Source organism: Bufo bufo, chromosome 3, assembly GCF_905171765.1.
Source record: "Bufo bufo chromosome 3, aBufBuf1.1, whole genome shotgun sequence".
NCBI lineage: Eukaryota > Metazoa > Chordata > Amphibia > Anura > Bufonidae > Bufo > Bufo bufo.
Window position 1 is genome coordinate 222502526 of NC_053391.1, and position 20145 is coordinate 222522670.

At 41.8% G+C, this 20145-nt stretch overlaps 1 protein-coding gene across 1 annotated transcript in view; it reads right to left on the reverse strand.

Annotated features, from left to right (window-relative positions):
- Positions 1–3725: 3725 nt before the first annotated feature.
- Positions 3726–20145, reverse strand: part of CDK18 (cyclin dependent kinase 18) — a 149714-nt gene continuing 133294 nt past the window's right edge. Inside the window, exons 9-16 of the mRNA XM_040423973.1 lie at positions 19841–19964; positions 14613–14733; positions 12555–12652; positions 12137–12242; positions 9580–9622; positions 7514–7604; positions 7313–7390; positions 3726–4161 (exon numbers count right to left, since the gene is read on the reverse strand). Coding sequence (XP_040279907.1) covers positions 4127–4161; positions 7313–7390; positions 7514–7604; positions 9580–9622; positions 12137–12242; positions 12555–12652; positions 14613–14733; positions 19841–19964 — 696 coding nt within the window. The 3' untranslated portion in view covers positions 3726–4126. The remainder of the gene's footprint in view (positions 4162–7312; positions 7391–7513; positions 7605–9579; positions 9623–12136; positions 12243–12554; positions 12653–14612; positions 14734–19840; positions 19965–20145) is intronic.

The following is a 20145-nucleotide window of genomic DNA, read 5'->3' on the forward strand; positions in this document are numbered from 1 at the left end:
ACTTGAAAACAGAAGTTCGCTCATCCCTAATTATGATGCTTACCTTTAGCTCATGGGTGACACACCACTGAAATCAACATCTTTCATTACTTTATTTGATTAAGTAATTTTCATTCACAGGATAAGGCTAACTTTTAGATTGGTGGGGGTTCGACCACTGAGACCCAAATCAATAACAAGAACGGGGGCTGTATTAGGCATTCCCTAGAGATGAATACCCAGTTGACCTCAACATTCATTTGCAAGGTCCCTGCAGTGTGTGGGGCACCCATTTTTGTTATCGATGGGGGTGGCAGTGATCGGACACTCACTGATCTAATACTTGTCTGCTATCCTGGAGGATAAATTTATATAACTAGAATATTCCTCTAATAACACATCTGATACAGGATCGAAAAAACTTTGGGAACCCCCCATGTAACCCTTTTCCAAAAACTGTTTGGACCACTGGGCAGGAAAATATGTTGCCCACCACTGGTCTATAAGGTTTGGCTAAAAATGATACCAATCAGCATTTCAGATGCAATGCTCTTCACCCGTTTTACAATTGTTTGCTCAGCATAGAGACCCGTAGAGCAAGAAATCTATAACACATACAAGTTTTTCTAAAAAGTGCAAAGCTTAGACGGGAAGAATTATGAAAAGTGCTACATGGAGAGGTGACTCCCTGCACATTGATGCAAATGAAATCATGTACCTCTCTAATGAAAGGATAATTGCTAACTAAATTACTTCGGCATAACTATCGATGTTTTACATATTAAAGTAACATTCACAAATAGATATTAGAATCTCATGGAAACTATAATTAAAAAAATAACTGTCCATTAGGCTCTGTTCACACTACTCTCACGGTCCGTTCAGTTGACTTTGCATTGCATTTTAAACAGCAAAGTGCTATTATTCCCGTTAAGGCCTCATGCACACGGCCTCATGCATACAGCGGGTCCGCAATACACGGGCACCGTACATGGGTCCATAATCCGGAGCTGTGGTGCAGAACGGAGGCACGGAACCTCACGGAAGCACTACGGGTTCTATTTTTTTACGGTGCGGACGGATCACGGACCCATTCAAGTTGAATGGGTCTGGATCCATCTCGGGCTGCAACACGGATGGGGCCCGTGCATTGGGGACCGCTAATTGCGGTCCCCAATGCACGGAAAGGCTGCACAACAGCCGTGTGCATGAGGCCTAAATAAAACTGAATACTGATCCAATATAGGTCAATAGGATCCATTAGGATCAGTTACGAACAGGCGCTCACCTGAACACATGTCCTAATAAGGTTAAAGTAGTAGGTACCACAGCACCAACTGAACAGCCCATAATGTTGGGAAGAAGCCAGAATAAAGTAGAATGTAGTCACCACAGACTGATCAGTATTTGCCTATCTCATAAGCACAATAGGGGCCATTAAGAGGGTAAACTGAACTTAACAGTTTACCCATATTAGGCTACTTTCACACTGGCGTTTTGGCTTTCCGTTTGTGAGATCCGTTAAGGGCTCAGTTTTGCCCTAATGCATTCTGAATGGAAAAGAATCCGCTCAGAATGCATCAGTTTGCCTCCATTCCGTTTTGGAGGCGGACACTAAAACGCTGCTTTCAGCGTTATGGTGTGTTTCTGAAGAAGCGGAGCCAAACGGATCCGTTCTGACACACAACGTAAGTCAATGGGGACGGATCTGTTTTCTATGACACAATCTGGCACAACAGAAAACGGATCTGTCCTTCATTGACTTTCAATAGTGTTCAAGATGGATTGGTCTTGGCTATGTTAAAGATAATACAAACATATCCGTTCTGAACGGATGCAGACGGTTGTATTATCTGAACGGATCCGTCTGTGCAGATCCATGACAGATCCGCACCAAACGCGAATGTGAAAGTAGCCTTACAAAAGGCCTGTAGTAATGGGCTCTGTGATTCCCTTTGAGTTACATTTCAGGTTCAGCTTGCCTAAGATCAGGTATGCAAGGTGTTTGGGTTGGAGTGCTATCCAGGTAGGCTGGGATATGTAGGTATCCAACCAGGGGTGTAGCTAAAAGCTCATGGGCCCTTATTCAAGAGTTCAGCTTGGGCCCCCCTGCCCTTAGTTCTTGTTGGCAAGGGGCAGGGGAGCACGTAGCCTTCCTGCTGTATGAGGCAAACATTGAAAGGGCACCCCCTCATGCCAAATTCTTGACCTAACCCCTTCCCTCCAGCCAGAGGTGTAAATTGACCAGCATGCACTTTCTATAATGCCAGTGTCTCATGTGGCACAAGGGTCTTTGGGCCCCCTCAGGCTCCTGGGCCCGGTAGCGACTGCTACCTCTGCACCCCCTATAGCTACGCCCCTGTATCCAACCTTTAGAATGGTTGTGCAGCTATTTTGTAACAGTCCTTGCTACAGATGACATCATCGGTGTGTTAAAAGAGCTGTCTATTGAATTGCACACAATGAATCTGGAATGTACAAGAACATAAGAATATAGATACTTGTGTGGTATATATGTTCTCAAATATGTGTACATTCATCAACTACGGATATAGAAGGGCACAAAGCCAATACATACAATCTTATTAAAACTCATATTTCCCTGGTCATAGTAATAAGTGCCTATACCGCTTGATGAATGGATAATGCTGGACTACTACTGCTTTTCTCAAGCTTTATAGGCATACTATTAGAGAGATTTTCCAGGCTACAGATATTGTCAGTGGGGGTCACACCATTCCGCTGTTTGCAGTAGGCACCAGAACTAACTAGAGATGCAGACAGCACTGTACTTCGTGTAGTGACCACGCCAGATTACTATAGCTCAGCTGCCAATCAGTACAGTAAAACAAGACAGTATGCTGAAACTGTCCTTTAAGCACCACATGGGAAATGGCATGTGTGGCCATAACAACTGGTGAAAAATATTTAATAATATTTCATTTTGGTCACTTTTGAAATAACTAATGAGGTACAATGGCTCAGTGGTTAGCAGCACAGCGGCCCTGGAGTTAAACAGGTGTGAAACTGCATCATCTGCAAGGAGTTTACATGTTCTCCCTGTATTTGCCTCCATCAGTGGACTGTGGAGCAGTGGAAACCTCTTCTATCGAGTAAGGAATCAGGCTTCTCTCATCTGGCAATCTGATGGACGAGTCTGGTTTTGGTAAATGCCAGGAGAACATTGCCTGTCTGACTGCATTTTGCCAAGTGTAAAGTTTGGTGCAGGAGGGATAAAACAATGGGGTTGTTTTCAGGGATTGACCTAGGCCCCCACAGAAGGGATATCTTAATGCTTCAACATACCAAGGCCCTTTTCATTTTCGGCATGACTGTGCATAAATGAAGGTCCATAAAGGCATGGTTGGGCGAGTTTGGTGTGGATGACCTTGACCGCCAATCACAGATCCCTGAGCTCAACCCCATCGCACATCTTTAAGTTGAACTAGAATGGAGATTGCAAGCTAGGTCCAACATCAGTGTCTGACTTCACAAATGCTTTTCTGAATGATTGAGCAAAAATCCCCCCCCCCCCCACACACTCCAAAATCTTGTAGAAACCCTTCCCAGAAGAGTAGAAGAGAAGTGAGGGGACACTATAATAATGCCTGTGGATTAAAAGCTCCTGTAGGTGTAATGCGTCGGTGTCTCATTACCTTTGCCCATATAATGTACCTGGATCCATAAAGGTATGCTGTAACAATGGCAGGTCATTATAGTTTTCAGAGCTTTAGAGCATGATCTTGGAGTTTACAATATTAACCACTTCCCTGGGAGCATAGCTATGTTTCGTTATCTATGCAATCTGGAACTCGGAGTACTGTGAACTCTTTCAGCAAAGCCCAACCTAGACATGTAAAATAAATCTTGTGGGTAAAATAACAAGCAAATCCATATGGCATTTTTGGAGACATTTAGTTAAGCTGTCCTTATGAAGAGGGCTAATAAGGCGCTGATGGGATCCATAGAAGTAATCCCTCATATCCTACACGTCCCTGGACCCAGCATTGATACCCACATAACAGTACATTTGGCACAAGACTCACTGCAGACTGGTAAGTTAATGTTAATACTTCTAGCTTTTTTTTATTACTGCAGGAGTCCCTGGCAGTGAAGAATGGAGGTTATCCAGTGTCCAAGAGTTGCTTTAAAATATACTCTGTCGCCTGGTCTTTCCACGACCTGCAATGAAAGTTCACATTTAATAGATTTCCCATCAAATTGTTAGTCATTAAAGGCTATGGACACCTTTGGGGCAATTTTTTAAAATAGCATTTTACTCATTTTAAAACGGCTAGGGCAGCACTAATAGCCTACTCATATTTGCCGGTGACGTCACCGGCAACACTGCGAGGCAGAAGCCTCCGTCTAGCAGTGTAAAAAGGTAAACAGAACAGCCCTTGCCCTGCATAATATGCATGAAATGCTCATCTCTGAGGGGCTGAGTGGGGGAAGAAGGGGTTATGTCCGGGTTCAGCTCTGAACCTGGGCAACCCCTTTAACTGATTGTTTATGAGGTCAGGAAATCAGAAATAAATCTTCACATGAGCCGTCAGATGACGGGACTGAAAATTTATGGGCTGGGTTCACATATGCGCTTTTAATTCTGGCAGTCTGTTCCGGTGGAGGAACAGACTGTCGGGAGTCCACGTTATCCGGCATAGCTGGATACCACAGTGCATTGCCAGATCCCCATTCCTTGTAATGGGCTCCAGACGCTTTCTGGCATGTATGCCAGCTCTCGGCAGGACAAAAAATGCTGCGTGTGCTGCGACTGCTGGAATTCACTGCATATGGTATACATGCTGGCTTTTGGGTGGACAAAAAATACTACACGCAGCATTTTTTATCCTGCCGAGAGCTGGCATATATGCCAGAAAGCGTCTGGATCCCATTACAGTGAATGGGGATCTGGCAGTGCACTGTGGTATCCAGCTATGCCGTATAACGTGAACTCCCGACAGACACAGACTGGCGGAATTCAAAGCCTATGTGTGAACCCAGCTATACTTTGATACTCCTGTATCTCAAAAATGGCTGAACATTTTAAATAAAAACCAACTTGAAAAAATGAATTTTAGCCCAAAATGAGTAAAATGCAATCACAGCCATCAAAGATGGCCGTAGAAAGCTATCAAAACCGGCCATATGCCAAGTGAGTAATGCAAAACGTTTCATGGTCATCATATTGTGGTCAAATCTTTATGATTATGTCCAGCATAATTGGGGTGTCCAGTTTAGAGAAAAATCTTTTCAGGATCCTCATCTCTTGCCCAGAGTGGAGAGTGGTTACAGAACTGTCTTGCTAGGGAGGACCTGTCCTGTATTAAACTGACAACTGTCAATTAATTTGAATAGGCTCTATGTAATACTTTTTTATGTGGCAGCACTTACAGGGACTTATCGCCGTATCTTCAAATTAAAAATGTTTGCTGGGAGGCCCAGCAGGGGAACACTTTGTGATCATCTTTTTGTCAACACAGAGGATCACTGCCTCCACTGCACTTAAAGGGAGTCTGTCACCTCCATATGGCCATATACAGTGCTTACATGGCTCTGTAGCAAACCTATACAGGATTGTAATAGTACCTTTGTCTTTAGACTTGCACAAGCAGGAAAAACAAAGTTTAATTCATATGCAAATGAGCACTCGCAAGTGCCCAGGGGCGGCGTTCAGTGTGTAGGTGCCCAGGCTGCTCTGCCTTCTTCTCACTTTACTCCTCCCCAGCCTCTTCCTTTGCCCGCCCTCCAAGTCTCTTGCCTCATCGATCGGTCTGGACTTGGAGGGTGGGCAAAGGCAGAGGCTGGGGAGGAGTAAAGTGAGAAGAAGGCAGAGCAGCCTGGGCACCTACACACTGAACGCCGCCCCTGGGCACTTGCGTGTAAGCACTGTATATGGCCATATGGAGGTGACAGACTCCCTTTAAGGAGCAGAAAAAAGTTCATATTCACACTACTCCTGATGATAAAGGCTCCACAATTTGCATATTAATAAAAAGTATCATATCTCAGTAATGGAGCCTCAGCTCAACAAAAGAAAAGCAGTGTTTTTATCAGGCGAACCACAGCTATGTGTCTATGCAAACAATTTGAGGTTACTGGTGACAGATTCCCCTTAAGCAGGGCTTGATAAGAATATAGCGATTTTATCATAGACTGCAATATTATTTGACTGATCTAACAATCTTATGTTCAAGTGCCCTACTTAGGGGATACTAGAAGTTAAAAACAAGTAGAATTTTTTTTTTTTTTTAAATATTAAAAACTCCCTGAAGAATAAAAAATTCAAATCACCCACCTTTCCACATTTTACAAATATAAATAAAAAAATAAATAAAGATCATTGCCGAGTCAGAAAACGGCAGAACAATTAAAATATCAATGCCGGAATGGGCATCGCTGTTTTTGGTCACTTTCCTTACAAAAAAATTAATAAAAAGGGATCAAAAAGTTATAAATACTCCATTAGATCAATAAAAACTACAGCTCACCCTGCAAAAAAGAGCCATTACATAGCTCTGTAGGTAGAAATATAAAAATGTGTCAGAAGATGGCAGTGTAAATTTATTTTTCACAGTTTGGTCCCTTGCACACGAACGTATTTTCTTTCCATGTATACGGAACCATTAATTTCTATGGGTCTGCAAAAAAGACGGAATGTACTCCGTGTACATTCCATTCCCGTATTTTCATTCCGCAAAAAAATAAAACATGTCCTATTCTTGTCCGCATTACGGACAAGGATAGTACTGTTCTTTTAGGGGCCAGCTGTTCAGTTCTGCAAAATACGGAATGCACATGGATGTCATCCGTATTTTTTGCGGATCCGTTTTCTGTGGACCACAAACTACATATGGTCGTGTGCAAGAGGTCTTTATTTGTGAAAAAACATGAAAACATAACAAAAAAACTATACATTTGGTATTGCTTTTTCCCCCCCCTTTTTGAAAGGTGAGGGGGGGTGATGGGATTGTTTTTGGGTTAATATATAACTTTGGACTGTATGTTTAACCCTTAAAAATGTAATGCAAAAAATGGAAAAAGGTAATCATGGACGATTTAAAATTGGAAAAGGATATTATATTTATACATAAATGAGTCTACCCGGACTGTAACTCTATCTAAATTACATCAAAAGACCACGGCACTCTGTAGTTATTTTTAGTTGCTTGTTTTATTTCTTATCTTTTTTATCTTTTTTATCTATATATTTTTCTTTTATATATCCATCCACAAAAGTAGCCACTGGCCAACGTTTCGGTCTAGTCTTAGACCTTGTTCACGGCCTTAGTGTTTGTAGTAGGGAGAATGGTGGATGTAACGCTATCTATACCTGTCTGATGAAAGATGGAGCCACGGTGACCAGGGTCTTTCTGAAGCTGGATTTCCTTCATTGTGAAGATTGAGGTATCTATAGAGAAATGAATGATTGTTCAGAAGTTTGCCATGCATCATGATAATATGACACAAGATGATACAAGATTTATAGCAAAAACTCTTAGAAATCTCATGTCACTGGAACATAGTCACTTACTGTCTGGCAGTGTCAGCACGCTCTCTCCAAGAGTTTTAAAGTACGGGTGATGTAGACCGGCATCTGCTGATATCCTCTTCTTATCCTCATACTAAAAGATATCAACCAGATGTTACATGTACTCTGGAGACTACAGCTGTCATAAGGACTGAGAATGAGTGAGGATCTTAAGGACCCTTTACATGGGACGACAAAACAGCAGATAATCGGGAAGGAGGCGTTCCTTCCCGACAATATGCTGCTCGCTGGTATAGGAGACCACTGCACTTACGCGCAGCGATCTCCTCCAGAGTATGGGGAGGAGCGATCGCTAATGCCATCACTCTTTCCCATACTGACTCGTTGTTTGCCGACAGCAGATCGTGTTACACAGAGACAATTTGCCACTGGGAAATGATCATCACTAACGAGCGTTCCTATGAAGGCTTATTAGTGATTATCTTTAAGATTCTCGGAATGTGTAAAGGGCCCTTAAGTAATATCAAGGCTACCAAAAATGCTCTCTATAAAATAAAATGGTCTGAGCAGGAAAAAGGAAGCCTTTCTTCTAATTTCATGCAATTTCTTTCATTTATTTTACACAAGGTAGAAATATGAGAAAAAACAAAAATGATCTTCTGCCAGGTAAAAGGTATGCCAGGTCATTGAGTCTTTAGTAAAGAGATTTTCCCATGTTATAAACATCTGCCATATACTTATAAGCGCCATCACTTTATGATCGGTGGAGGTCCGAGCTCTGGGACCCAGACCAATTTTGAGAATGAGAGGGATGTAACACTGGTTAAGTGCTCTATCCCCTTCATGGTTTTTCCTTGCACAGCTGGGCTCCAACAGAATCACGTGAATGGGGCCAGCTGCAGTTCTCTTCATAAGAGAATGGATGGGTGCAGGACAAGTTAGAAGGGGATGCAGTGCAAAACCGGCACCGCGTTCCCTTTATCATCAGTGTTAGGGAAGGTCCCAGAAGTTGGACCTCCACAATCATAGAGTTGGATATCCTTGTGATATATAATTACTTTATAAGATGGTAATACTCCTTTTGATTAACACACACCAAAAAAAAAAAAGTTGTACATTCATTTTCACAAATTGGAAACCTTGGCCAAAATTACTGTTACTATGAACAGTTAAGCAAGTTAATGATGAAAGGATCTCCAAAAGGCATAATTAAAGATGAAACACACTTTTTAACATTTTAAGCAATATTAGTGCATTATTTTGGTTTTGTACAAATTTACAGTAAAAAAAAAAGGAAAGGAGTACCTTGCAAAAGTATGGGAAACCAAGGAGATTTGAGCACTCAGATAACTTTGACCGAGGTCTCAGGCCTCAACCCTTAGACACGTACGGTGCTGGGAGGGTGTTTAAATATTGCGCCCACTCGCAAGCGGGTCTCTTCTGATACAAACAGAAGAGGCCCACAGCTAATGTATGCGACCAGCAATAACGCTGATTGCAGGCATTTAACCCTTTAGATACAGTGGTCAAGATTGACCACGGCATCTAAATTGCTAAAAACCTGTAAAGATGAGTTTCTGGGTAAGTACTGTCTCCCCCATGTGGCTATTGGGGAAGCTGGTCCTTTGTTCTAATGCGCTGATTCTCTCTGAAGAGAGCTGCAGTTCCTATGGAGGCCTGCAGGTGGCAGGCCAACATAGGATAACGGCAAATTGAGCTAAAATAAATATGAATACTGCATATTGTAAAAAATTTTATAAAAAAAATTAAAAATTAAATCACCCCCCTTCCCTAGAATAAAAAAATACATAAACAATAAAAATTAAACATCATGGGCATTGACCAAAGTTTTGCTTTGGACCCTTTTCTCTTGTAAAAGATGAAAATAAAAAATTTAGTTTTTGCTTAAAATACAAAGGGAATGTGTGATTTTCAACTTTATGTCTTTTGGAGATCATTTCATCTTTAACTTGCTTAACTGTTCACAGTAACAGTAATTTTGACCAGGGGTGCCCAAACTTTTGCATGTCACTGTATATACAAATCTCCCCTTTTTTCAATGAAAGTCACAACATGCTACATCCGATTATATTACATAGTTTGCTTACCAACAGCAGACTGTACAATAACTCAATCCCATCAGAATCCAATCTGAAAAGAGAGATTCCGCCATTAACAATAATCCAGAGCAACTCATTACATATGTAAATACTAGCTGAGTTTTGATTTATCCAAGACAATTGCTCCTGGGGAAAAAAGGTGCCAAATACCTTGGCATTAAAGAGGTTCTCCGGTAATTAATAAAATTATGAAAATACTTAAATATTGCTTTATTAATAATACAGTCAGGTCCATAAATATTGGGACACCAACACAATGCTAACATTTTTGGCTCTATACACCACCATAATGGATTTGAAATGAAACGAACACGTTGTGCTTTAACTGCAGACTGTCAGCTTTAATTTGAGGGTATTTACATCCAAATCAGGTGAACGGTGTAGGAATTACAACAGTTTGCATATGTGCCTCCCACTTGTGAAGGAACCAAAAGTAATGGGACAATTGGCTTCTCAGCTGTTCCATGGCCAGGTGTGTGTTATTCCCTCATTATCCCAATTACAATGAGCAGATAAAAGGTCCAGAGTTCATTTCCAGTCTGCTATTTGCATTTGGAATCTGTTGCTGTCAACTGTCAAGATGAGATCCAAAGAGCTGTCACTATCAGTGAAGCAAGCCATCATTAGGCTGAAAAAACAAAACAAACCCATCAGAGAGATAGCAAAAACATTAGGCGTGGCCAAAACAACTGTTTGGAACATTCTTAAAAAGAAGAAACGCACCGGTGAGCTCAGCGACACCAAAAAGACCCAGAAGACCGCGGAAAACAACTGTGGTGGATGACCGAAGAATTCTTTCCCTGGTGAAGAAAACACCCTTCACAACAGTTGGCCAGATCAAGAACACTCTCCAGGAGCTAGGTGTATGTGTGTCAAAGTCAACAATCAAGAGAAGACTTCACCAGAGTGAATACAGAGGGTTCACCACAAGATGTAAACCATTGGTGAGCCTCAAAAACAGGAAGGCCAGATTAGAGTTTGGCAAACGACATCTAAAAAAAATCTTTCACAGTTCTCGAACAACATCCTATGGACAGATGAGACCAAGATCAACTTGTACCAGAGTGATGGGAAGAGAAGAGTACGCAGAAGGAAAGGAACTGCTCATGATCCTAAGCTTACCACCTCATCAGTTAAGCATGGTGGTGGTAGTGTCATGGCGTGGGCATGTATGGCTGCCAATGGAACTGGTTCCCTTGTATTAATTGATGATGTGCCTGCTGACAAAAGCAGTAGGATCAATTCTAAAGTGTTTTGGGCAATATTATCTGCTCATATTCAGCCAAATGCTTCAGAACTCATTGGACGGCGCTTCAAAGTGCAGATGGACAATGACCCAAAGCATACTGCAAAAGCAACCAAAGAGTTTTTTAAGGGAAAGAAGTGGAATGTTATGCAATGGCCAAGTCAATCACCTGACCTGATTGAGCATGCATTTCACTTGCTGAAGACAAAACTGAAGGGAAAATGCCTCAAGAACAAGCAGAAACTGAAGACAGTTGCAGTAGAGGCCTGGCCGAGCATCACCAGGGATGAAACCCAGCGTCTGGTGATGTCTATGCGTTCCAGACTTCAGACTGTAATTGACTGCAAAGGATTTGCAACCAAGTATTAAAAAGTGAAAGTTTGATTTATGAATATTATGATTATGTCCAATTACTTTTGGTCCTTTAACAAGTGGAAGGCACATATGCAAACTGTTGTAATTCCTACACCGTTCACCTAATTTGGATGTAAATACCCTCAAATTAAAGCTGACAGTCTGCAGTTAAAGCACATCTTGTTTGCTTAATTTTAAATCCATTGTGGTGGTGTATAGAGCCAAAAATGTTAGAATTGTGTCGATGTCCCAATATTTATGGACCTGACTGTATATTCTGAAATACCTTTTATTAGTTATAATGGCTCATTTTGTCTAGGGAGCAATCATCAGGGAAAATTAAATAGCTGTCGTCCTATTAATACTGACAAATCCTGAATACAGCTGATAAGATCTTCAGCTGAATCTCTGTAGGAATGGAGTTTGTGACGATACTACTGAAGTAAATAGAAGATGGACAAGACACTCTGTGGTAATGTGGGGCTGTGGTAATGTAGCAGACTGTACACACGTGCTGCTGCTCATTAGCCACATCTCCACGCTCCTCTCTGTACTTCATGTTTCCTTATAAACTCCATTCCTACAGAGATTCAGCTGAAGATCTTATCATCTGTATTCAGGATCATAATGCCTGACAAGTAGGAGTTGAGGCTGAGGCAGCTCCTTAGCTGAGTGTTGTGAAGTAACTTGTCCTCCTCCTGTTCTGATTAGGACAGGTTTTGTGTGTGCTAATAGGATGGCAGACCCTCCCTAGACAAAACAAACCATTCTAACTAACGAAAATTATTTTGAAATGTATTTATAATAAAGTAATATTTAAGTATTTTTAGCAATTTTGTTTTATTAATTCTCAGAGAAACACTTTAAACTAAATGTTGGTTACAATTACTAACATCTAAGTATCCTATGGTGGTTAGACCCATAGGCCCAATATTCACATATTACCTAGGTGTGTGGCTTTTCAGTGGTTGTGCCCGGTACTGTGGAAAACCATAAGCCTTAAACTCTTTATTGGAAGATATACCAGGCCACGTGTCTTCAGTGGGTGTTCCTGAAATAGAAAGTAGATTGCGTCAATATCAGAAATCCCACATGACCCAGCTGTAACATGATAGTAAGATTCCCTGTAGAACGTGTGGTTTGAGTCTGGCTACTAGGACCCTATAAATGAAGAAAATAATGTCTGGTTTCTGCTCTGGCCATTTCTTTCAATGGAGTGTGAACAAACATGTATTGAAGGACAGGACTGAAATCAGCCAGTTGTCTGCCTCATAATGTTATCAAGTTACAAAAGTCTAATATAGAAAAAAAATACTTCATTATGTAGAAGAAAAAAAAAAAAAAAAAGACACTGCATACTCACCAAGAAGCCTAAAGATTAAATGCAGTTCTTCTTTAATCGTAGAACCAGGAAAAATGGGTCGTCCAGTGGACATTTCATACAAAATACAGCCAACTCCCCTGTATTAAAATAGAAAGTAACCCCATATAAAAATTTACACAGCAAATTTTCCATTCAAATCTTTCAAGGGAGTCTGTCACCAAAAATTCCAATGTGAAACTAGACAATGTAGGGGTCATTTTTACAAAGACCAGCATTTTAGGCCAGTCTCTGAAAGGCCCTGTGCTGCCAGGGAATGCGCACACCTCATCATAAATTAGGCACATCTCCCGGCTGTCCGTACACCTAGATTGAAAACGACTCCAGTCGCTGACTGGAGTCGTTTTTAAATGTCATTTACACCTGTTTCTAGGCTTAAATTTTAGTGAATTTTCCACGGCCGATGGCCCAGCCTCGCCCCCACCACTTCCCATTGGCAAGGACAGTGGAAAAAACACATACGTGACAAAATTTTGTCACACAGGCATTTAAAAAGTCACAAAACTCTTTGTAAATGACCCCCAGTGCCTTGTAGGGCTAATTCAGCTGAATGTAATGATACCTTTCACTTAGCGATCTATTGCTTCATTCTGGAGACTAAGTGCTTTTTAATCAAAATACAAAATAAGGCTACTTTCACACCAACGTTTTTGCTGGATCCGGCATGATTCAGCATCATGATGATACAACCGCCTGCATCCGTTATGAAGTCAATGGGGGACAGATCAGTTTTCTTTTCAGAGAAAATGGACCTGTCCCTATTGACTTACATTGTGAGTCATGACGGATCCGTCTTGCTCTGCATCCCAGGACGCAATCAAAAACACTGCTTGTATCTCTTTTGTGTGCGTCATGGGAAAGCAATGAAACGGAACAGAATGCTTTCTGGTGCACTCCGTTCCCTTCAGTTCAGTTTTGTCCCCATTGAAAATGAATTGGGACAAAACTGAAGCGTTTTCCTCCGCTATGAAAGTAGCCTTAGTAGTTAAATAAGAACTCCCACTTAAATTTTTATTCTCTGACATGTTAGAAAGGTCCATGATGTAAGCTGTAGTAAAGGTAATCTTCTTACCAGTGACTGCATTTGTGAGTTATCCCCACCCTTCTGATCCTCAGCTGTGTCACATGAGCAGCACTCTGACTTTCCAAATAACACAGAATCTTATGTGTGGACAGGAAGCCAGTTTCTCTAGGTATTCCTATGGGAGCCTCAATGTCAGTCTCATAGGAATGAATAGAGAATTAACTGACTTCCTGTCCTGTGTCAGTTGGAGATCAGAGTGCTGGTCACATGACACAGATATGGATCAGAAGGGAGGTTATGACTCAGAAATACAGTCACTGGTAAGATGATCACCTTCACTACAGTTTACTTCATATACTTTTCTAACAGGTCAGAGAATTAAAACTTTTCTGGGAGTTCTACGTTAAGTCCACTGAGGGTGGGCCGAGGCCACTCTGTGCACCCTTGCTCCTCCTGCTTCGTCTACTTGATTGGCATGGCCAGGTTCCTGCATAGTCATCTCACCTGGCCCTGTCAATAAAGAAGAAGAGGGAGGGTCTGGCAGAGGAAGCAGGAGTACGGGAGAAAAGGGAGGGAGAAACAAAAGTCCACCTTCTCCCTGGCTGTGACGTGCTCCGCTGTGATTGTATCACGGCACAGCCAGTGAGAAGGAGACGCCCATTGAGAAACCCTGGCGTCTCCTCCTCCCTGTACCAATGCTCAGTATTAACATACTGAGCGTGAAAACGACAGGGGGGCACAGCGGGGCGTAGGAGCGATATTTGAAAAAAAAAAAACAGGCTGGGTGGCAGCATCAGCGGGGGGTACTCTGCCAGGAAAGGTATTTATCTAAATAAAATAAAAAAACATGAAAGGTTATCTTTAAACACAAAATCTGACCAAAAAGCTTACAATTCTTCTTTGCTTCTCTGGACATGTACAAATGGCGTAAAAATCTGTTTAAAGCTGCCAGCAATGGCACTATATAGTATAAAGAACAACAGACACAATCAATAGGCATATCCTCTGTCACTCACCACATGTCTATAGGCGTGCTATACTCTGTAGATCCCAGCAGAACATCTGGTGGTCGGTACCATAGTGTCACCACTTCATTGGAGTACGTTTTGGTGGGTACAGATTTGGCTCTGGCAAGACCTTAACACATAAAGGTTTATAATTTGTTTCATCATATTGCCATATTAGCCGGTGAGAAGTGTAGATCAGGAGATGTCTGGCCAAACCAGGCTGACAACATAGATCTGAGGGCCTGTTGCCTTCCAGCCATTACTGATGCCTAAACCTTTGACAAGTTGGACAGTTTATCTTAGGCAGCACTGCAGAGTTCCATATTACGCTGCATATAGAAAATGTCCCTTTCAGATCCAACTGCAGTAATCCATATTCTCTACAATTCCAGGTCATCTCTATTAAAACTGAATTCATTTATAAGTTATGCTGCTGTAAATGTCACTTGGTATTTTGACTCTGAACTGTACATTTTACAATGCAATTCCTAAAACTCTTTAAAAACACCTCTTGACACGCCATGCAATCAAAAGTAAATTGGAAAGGAAATCAGAGCTGTCAAACCTAGTGTATGCTCTAATTCTTAGAGACTGCCAAAAACATATGTATAACTAATTGGGTGATTGCTATGGATTTGAATTATGAATAATGAATATACATTCGTCATTTATTTTATTTTTTTAGAGAGAGAGCCGATGATTTTAAATTTCGCTAAGCTTTACCAAACAAATGGGATTATGTTTTTCTTCTGGATGAAGCACAATTGGCTAAGTCAAGTTAGGTTAATTTTACACTAGTCCTAAAATCGTGTGGCAGGCTGTTCCGGCAGAGGAAGAGTCGGCCGGAGTTCACAGTATCTGGCATATCTGGATACTGCCTTTCCCCGTTGGGGATCTGGCCTGTTCCCAACATTAGTGCCAGGATTCAGCTGTACAAACCCTAGCAGTATTTCCCGGGCGATCCTCTGCACTAATGCCGGAAACAGTCAATGGGCCCTGGCGGTGCTTCGGCTGTTTCCAGCTATGCCGGATGCGATGAACTCCAGCAGGCTGTTCCTCTGCCAGAACAGTCTGCCACACGATTTTAGCGCTTGCCTTAAACTTACTTTGCTGCCATACATACTGACACTGGAATATATGTGGCTTGACCTGATTGAGACAATAGTAATTTATTGTGATGAATTAGAAATTGTTTGTTAAAAGTAAGGTTTTGTAACTTGTGGTAAACAGTAAACCGTGATCTTGAGGTGTGTGGCACCCTGTGGTCTGAGAAGAAGGTGGGTAACCAAAAAAATATTTGTCACAAAAAATGTCCTTAATGACCAGACTATCATTATCTATTGTTCTGACATGCCATAGATATGTAAAAGAAGATACCATCAATATAGACAATCAGCTTGGATCATCACAAATTTCTAGAACAAAGGGTGTGTGGCACTTCTTAAGAAGGCTGTAGAGATTAGACAGAAGTAGTGTAGGCTGAACAGCAGTTGAACAATCACTTTGTGAGCGATCAATTCGCAGATGCGGCCATATACATTTTAGTCCATATTGTCTACTACATGGCCATACATGCTAAATGATACTGGGTGATGCATGAAAGATCTGGGAGCATTCTTTCAAAGAATGACATGAGCAATCTTTCTTTGAATGAAAGATCTTTTGTCTATCGGACAAACATGGATGACTTCTTTTCAGACGATGATGTTCTGTCATCGGTCAGCTAAAATGCTACACTAGACTAACATGTATGGCCACCTTTACAATACACAGACCCAATCAGCAGCAATACACTGTGCCCCTTGAATAGAAATAATCCAATTCACTGTGCCTACTGAAAAGAGAAATATAATACACTATGCCACATAAAATAAATAATACTGTACACTGTGCCGCCTGAAAAAAATAATATAATATACTGTGATCCCTGAAATAAATAATACTGTACACTGTGCTACCACCTGAAAGAAATAATATAATATACTGTGCCCCCTAAAATAAGTAATATAATATAAGTGCCCCTGAAATAAATAACACTGTACTCTCTTAAATAAATAATATAATATACTGTGCTCCCTGAAATAAATACTGTAATATAACACAATGCATGGCATGAAATGAATAACACACTGTGCCCTATAAATAAATACAATACTATAATACAATAGGTCACTTGAAAATAAATGATACACTATGCCCCCTAAAAAATATAATATGTGCACCCCCTGAAATACATAATACACTGTGGCCCTGAAATAAGTACCATAATATAATGCACTATGCCCCTGAAATAAATAATGTTCCACCTGAAATAATATAATATACTGCACCCCCTGAAATAAATAATACACTGTGCCACCTGAAATAAGTAATATACAGTAATACATTGCACCCTTGAGATAAAAAATGTGCCACCTGAAATAATATAATACAATGCACCCCTGAAATAAATAATAAACGGTGCCCCTGAAATAAGTACTGCATTTTTCGCTTTATGAGACGCACTTTTTTCCTCCAAAAGCGAATGTAACAAAATCATGGTGGCCGGCACATTGCAGGAGCTTTAATAAGTGAGCCTAGAAGGAAGAAGCGTGGGGAAGGAGGCGGCAGTGATGCATGATGTAATGCGGGGCTGGCAGCGGAACATTCTGTAGTGTTGGGTAGACAGCGGCCGCCAGCCCGCTGTCCTTGCTCTGTAGCCGGGGTCCGTTCCAGATGAGGAGAGCCATTCACTTCATTCTCCCCAGCGGAAACTGTTGATCCGCCGCCTCCACCAAACAGCTTACTCCTGCCCAGCCACACGTGCCACTGCTAAATGGAAAAAGGGTGGGAGTGTTACTGGCCCTCCGTCGCCGCTGAAATGTTGTGCTATCCCCTGGACCTTCTCCACCTCACGTTCCCGGGTAAGTCGACAGCTAGTGACCGAACTGGACTTTAAATATGCATTAAATATGACTATAATACCCCTCATCCCTAGGAATGCACCCTTGTACTGCAGCACAGGACGCACTTTGCATGCGCAGCCGCTCTCCATTCATTTCTATGAGGTCGGTGAAAATAGCTGAGCGCTGACTCGCCTATTTCCGTCGGGCCCATAGAAGTGAATGGGTGTGGTGGCTGTGCATGCTCGGTGCGCTCCCAATTCACTTATATAGGGGGAGCGCTTGGTGGTGGCTGGACCCGGAGAAACCTGGGGTCCTCCAGCCACCACTTTCCCTGCTCTGTTCTCGATATAGGTGCGGGTCCCAGCGGTGGGACCAGCACCTGTCAGACAATGGGGACATATCCTATCGATATGCCCCCATTGTCTCAGATGGGAATGCCCCTTTAAGGATGAGGGGAGTTATAGTCATATTACAAAGTGCGTCATCCACAGATTCCCATAATAGTGCATCATCCGCAGATCCCTCTATAAGTGCATCATCCGCAGATCCCCCCATAACAGTTTGTCATCCGCAGATCCCGCCATAACCGTGTGTCAGCAGCAGATCACACATAACAGTGTGAAATATTATTTTGTTATTTTATAAAATATTTTAGCACACCTTTTAGTTCAAAGTATTTTTTTCTTATTTTCCTCCTCTAAAACTTAGGTGCGTCTTATCATCAGATGCGTTTTATAAAGCGAAAAATACAATATAATACACTGCATCTCCTGAAATAAGTAACGTGCCACCTGAAATAATAAAATACACTGCACCCCCTTAAATAAATAATACACTGCACCCCTGAAATAAGTAATATAGTACAAAATGTATAATTTATACATAGCAGGGGTGCATCTAGCCTTTCTGCTGCCTGAGGTGAAAACTGAAACAGTGGCCCCCCCTTCCCCCAATGCCAATTTCTTAACCTAACCCCTTCCCTTCAACTCATGGGCCTTTGGCTGCCCCCCCTCTTGCCCCTTCCCGGTGCTGCCTGAGGCGATCGCCTCACCTGGCCTCATTGGTGGTACACCCCTGATACATAGCCCCCAAATAAAATGATTTATGCCTACTGTCCTCGGATAATTAGAGTGTCTCCCCTCATGTAAAAGATTTTTTGTTTTCATTTTCAACAAAATTATGTCTCCAGTCACACACACAACTGCTGAGCAGTGTAATGTTACAACCGAGAAGAAGCTCAAGTTGTTGTGTGAAGGACAAGGATGTGCCAGGGAACAGCAGTCATACTGGAGGAATTTAATAACGCCCGCAGGCTCTGAAGAACGGCAATGGCTGGTGGGAGGGCCTCTGCTCCCGCTTCCTTCTTTGCTATAGCAGATAGGGAGCTTCATTTCTTTAGGAGGGAGTGACCAATGGAGGAACCTAGGGTCTGTTTCAGTTACTGGTAATCTTCTATCAGATTTTTATTAAACTGCTTCAATAAGAGCGTTTACAAACCTGCTAACCAACTGGGGCTTCAAATAAACAGGTCCCAAGTACTTATCTCATATTCTGCAGGTGGCCACATAAACCTGCACTGGCTATATCTGCATAGACTACACAGTACCTGCACAGACTATGCAAAGACCATAAACACCATAGGATAATGCCGACTTTTCGAGTTCTGTGCATTTCTTCTGTGATGTCACATAGGGGTGCAGGGTGACATCCTGTAGTTCACTTGCACACTGAGGTAAGTAATACAGACCTTACAATACAAGTAAAAGAGAAAGGCAGCTCTCACCTGTGTCTCCTTGTAACGAGCACGGACATAGCACCTGGATTGCGCAATTAATAGAAACTCAAAAAAAAACTCTGCGAGTCCAGCTTCAGTTAACAAGTAAGAGAACTTTATTTCAGCGGTTTAAAAACTTCAACACACGGATATCTTGTGACGAGTGTCAGACCACTCTCAATATAGGTCCTTCATCATGACATCATGACATGATGTCATGATGAAGGACCTATATTGAGAGTGAAGAATGAAAGAAAACCGGCACTCCCATTGGGAGTGCCGGTTTTCTTTCATTTTTCTTTCATTCTTCTGATTTTGGGATTACCTCCACACAAACCGAGCACCCCTCAACCAGTACGCTGTGCCGCCTGACTTCATTACACAGTATTCCTATATTGAGAGTGGTCTGAAACGCGTCACAAGATTATCCATGTGTTGGAAGTTTTTAAACCGCTGAAATAAAGTTCTCTTACCTTGTTAACTGAAGCTGGACTCGCAGAGTTTTTTTGAGACCTTACAATACACTATGATGGTGTTAGGTATCACATGTATCATCATCATTAGCACAATGTACCTACCAAAGTCTGCCAGCTTCAGCTCTCCCTTTTCATTGATTAATAGATTCTGTGGCTTGAGGTCTCTATGAAGGATCTTTCTACGATGACAGTAAGACAGACCTCGAAGAAGCTGAAACATGAAAATCTAGGAAAGAGAAAGTGATAAAAAAGGCTAAGGTAAGTGACATGAAATATGATCATCTACAGTGGGGAGAGAACTGTTGCACTAGTCATTGCATATTTTCAGAATTGGAGGCACATTTATTAATGAGCCCTATACCTGGCGGTGGATCCTCTGGAGTTATGAGGAGGCACTGGTCTCTTCA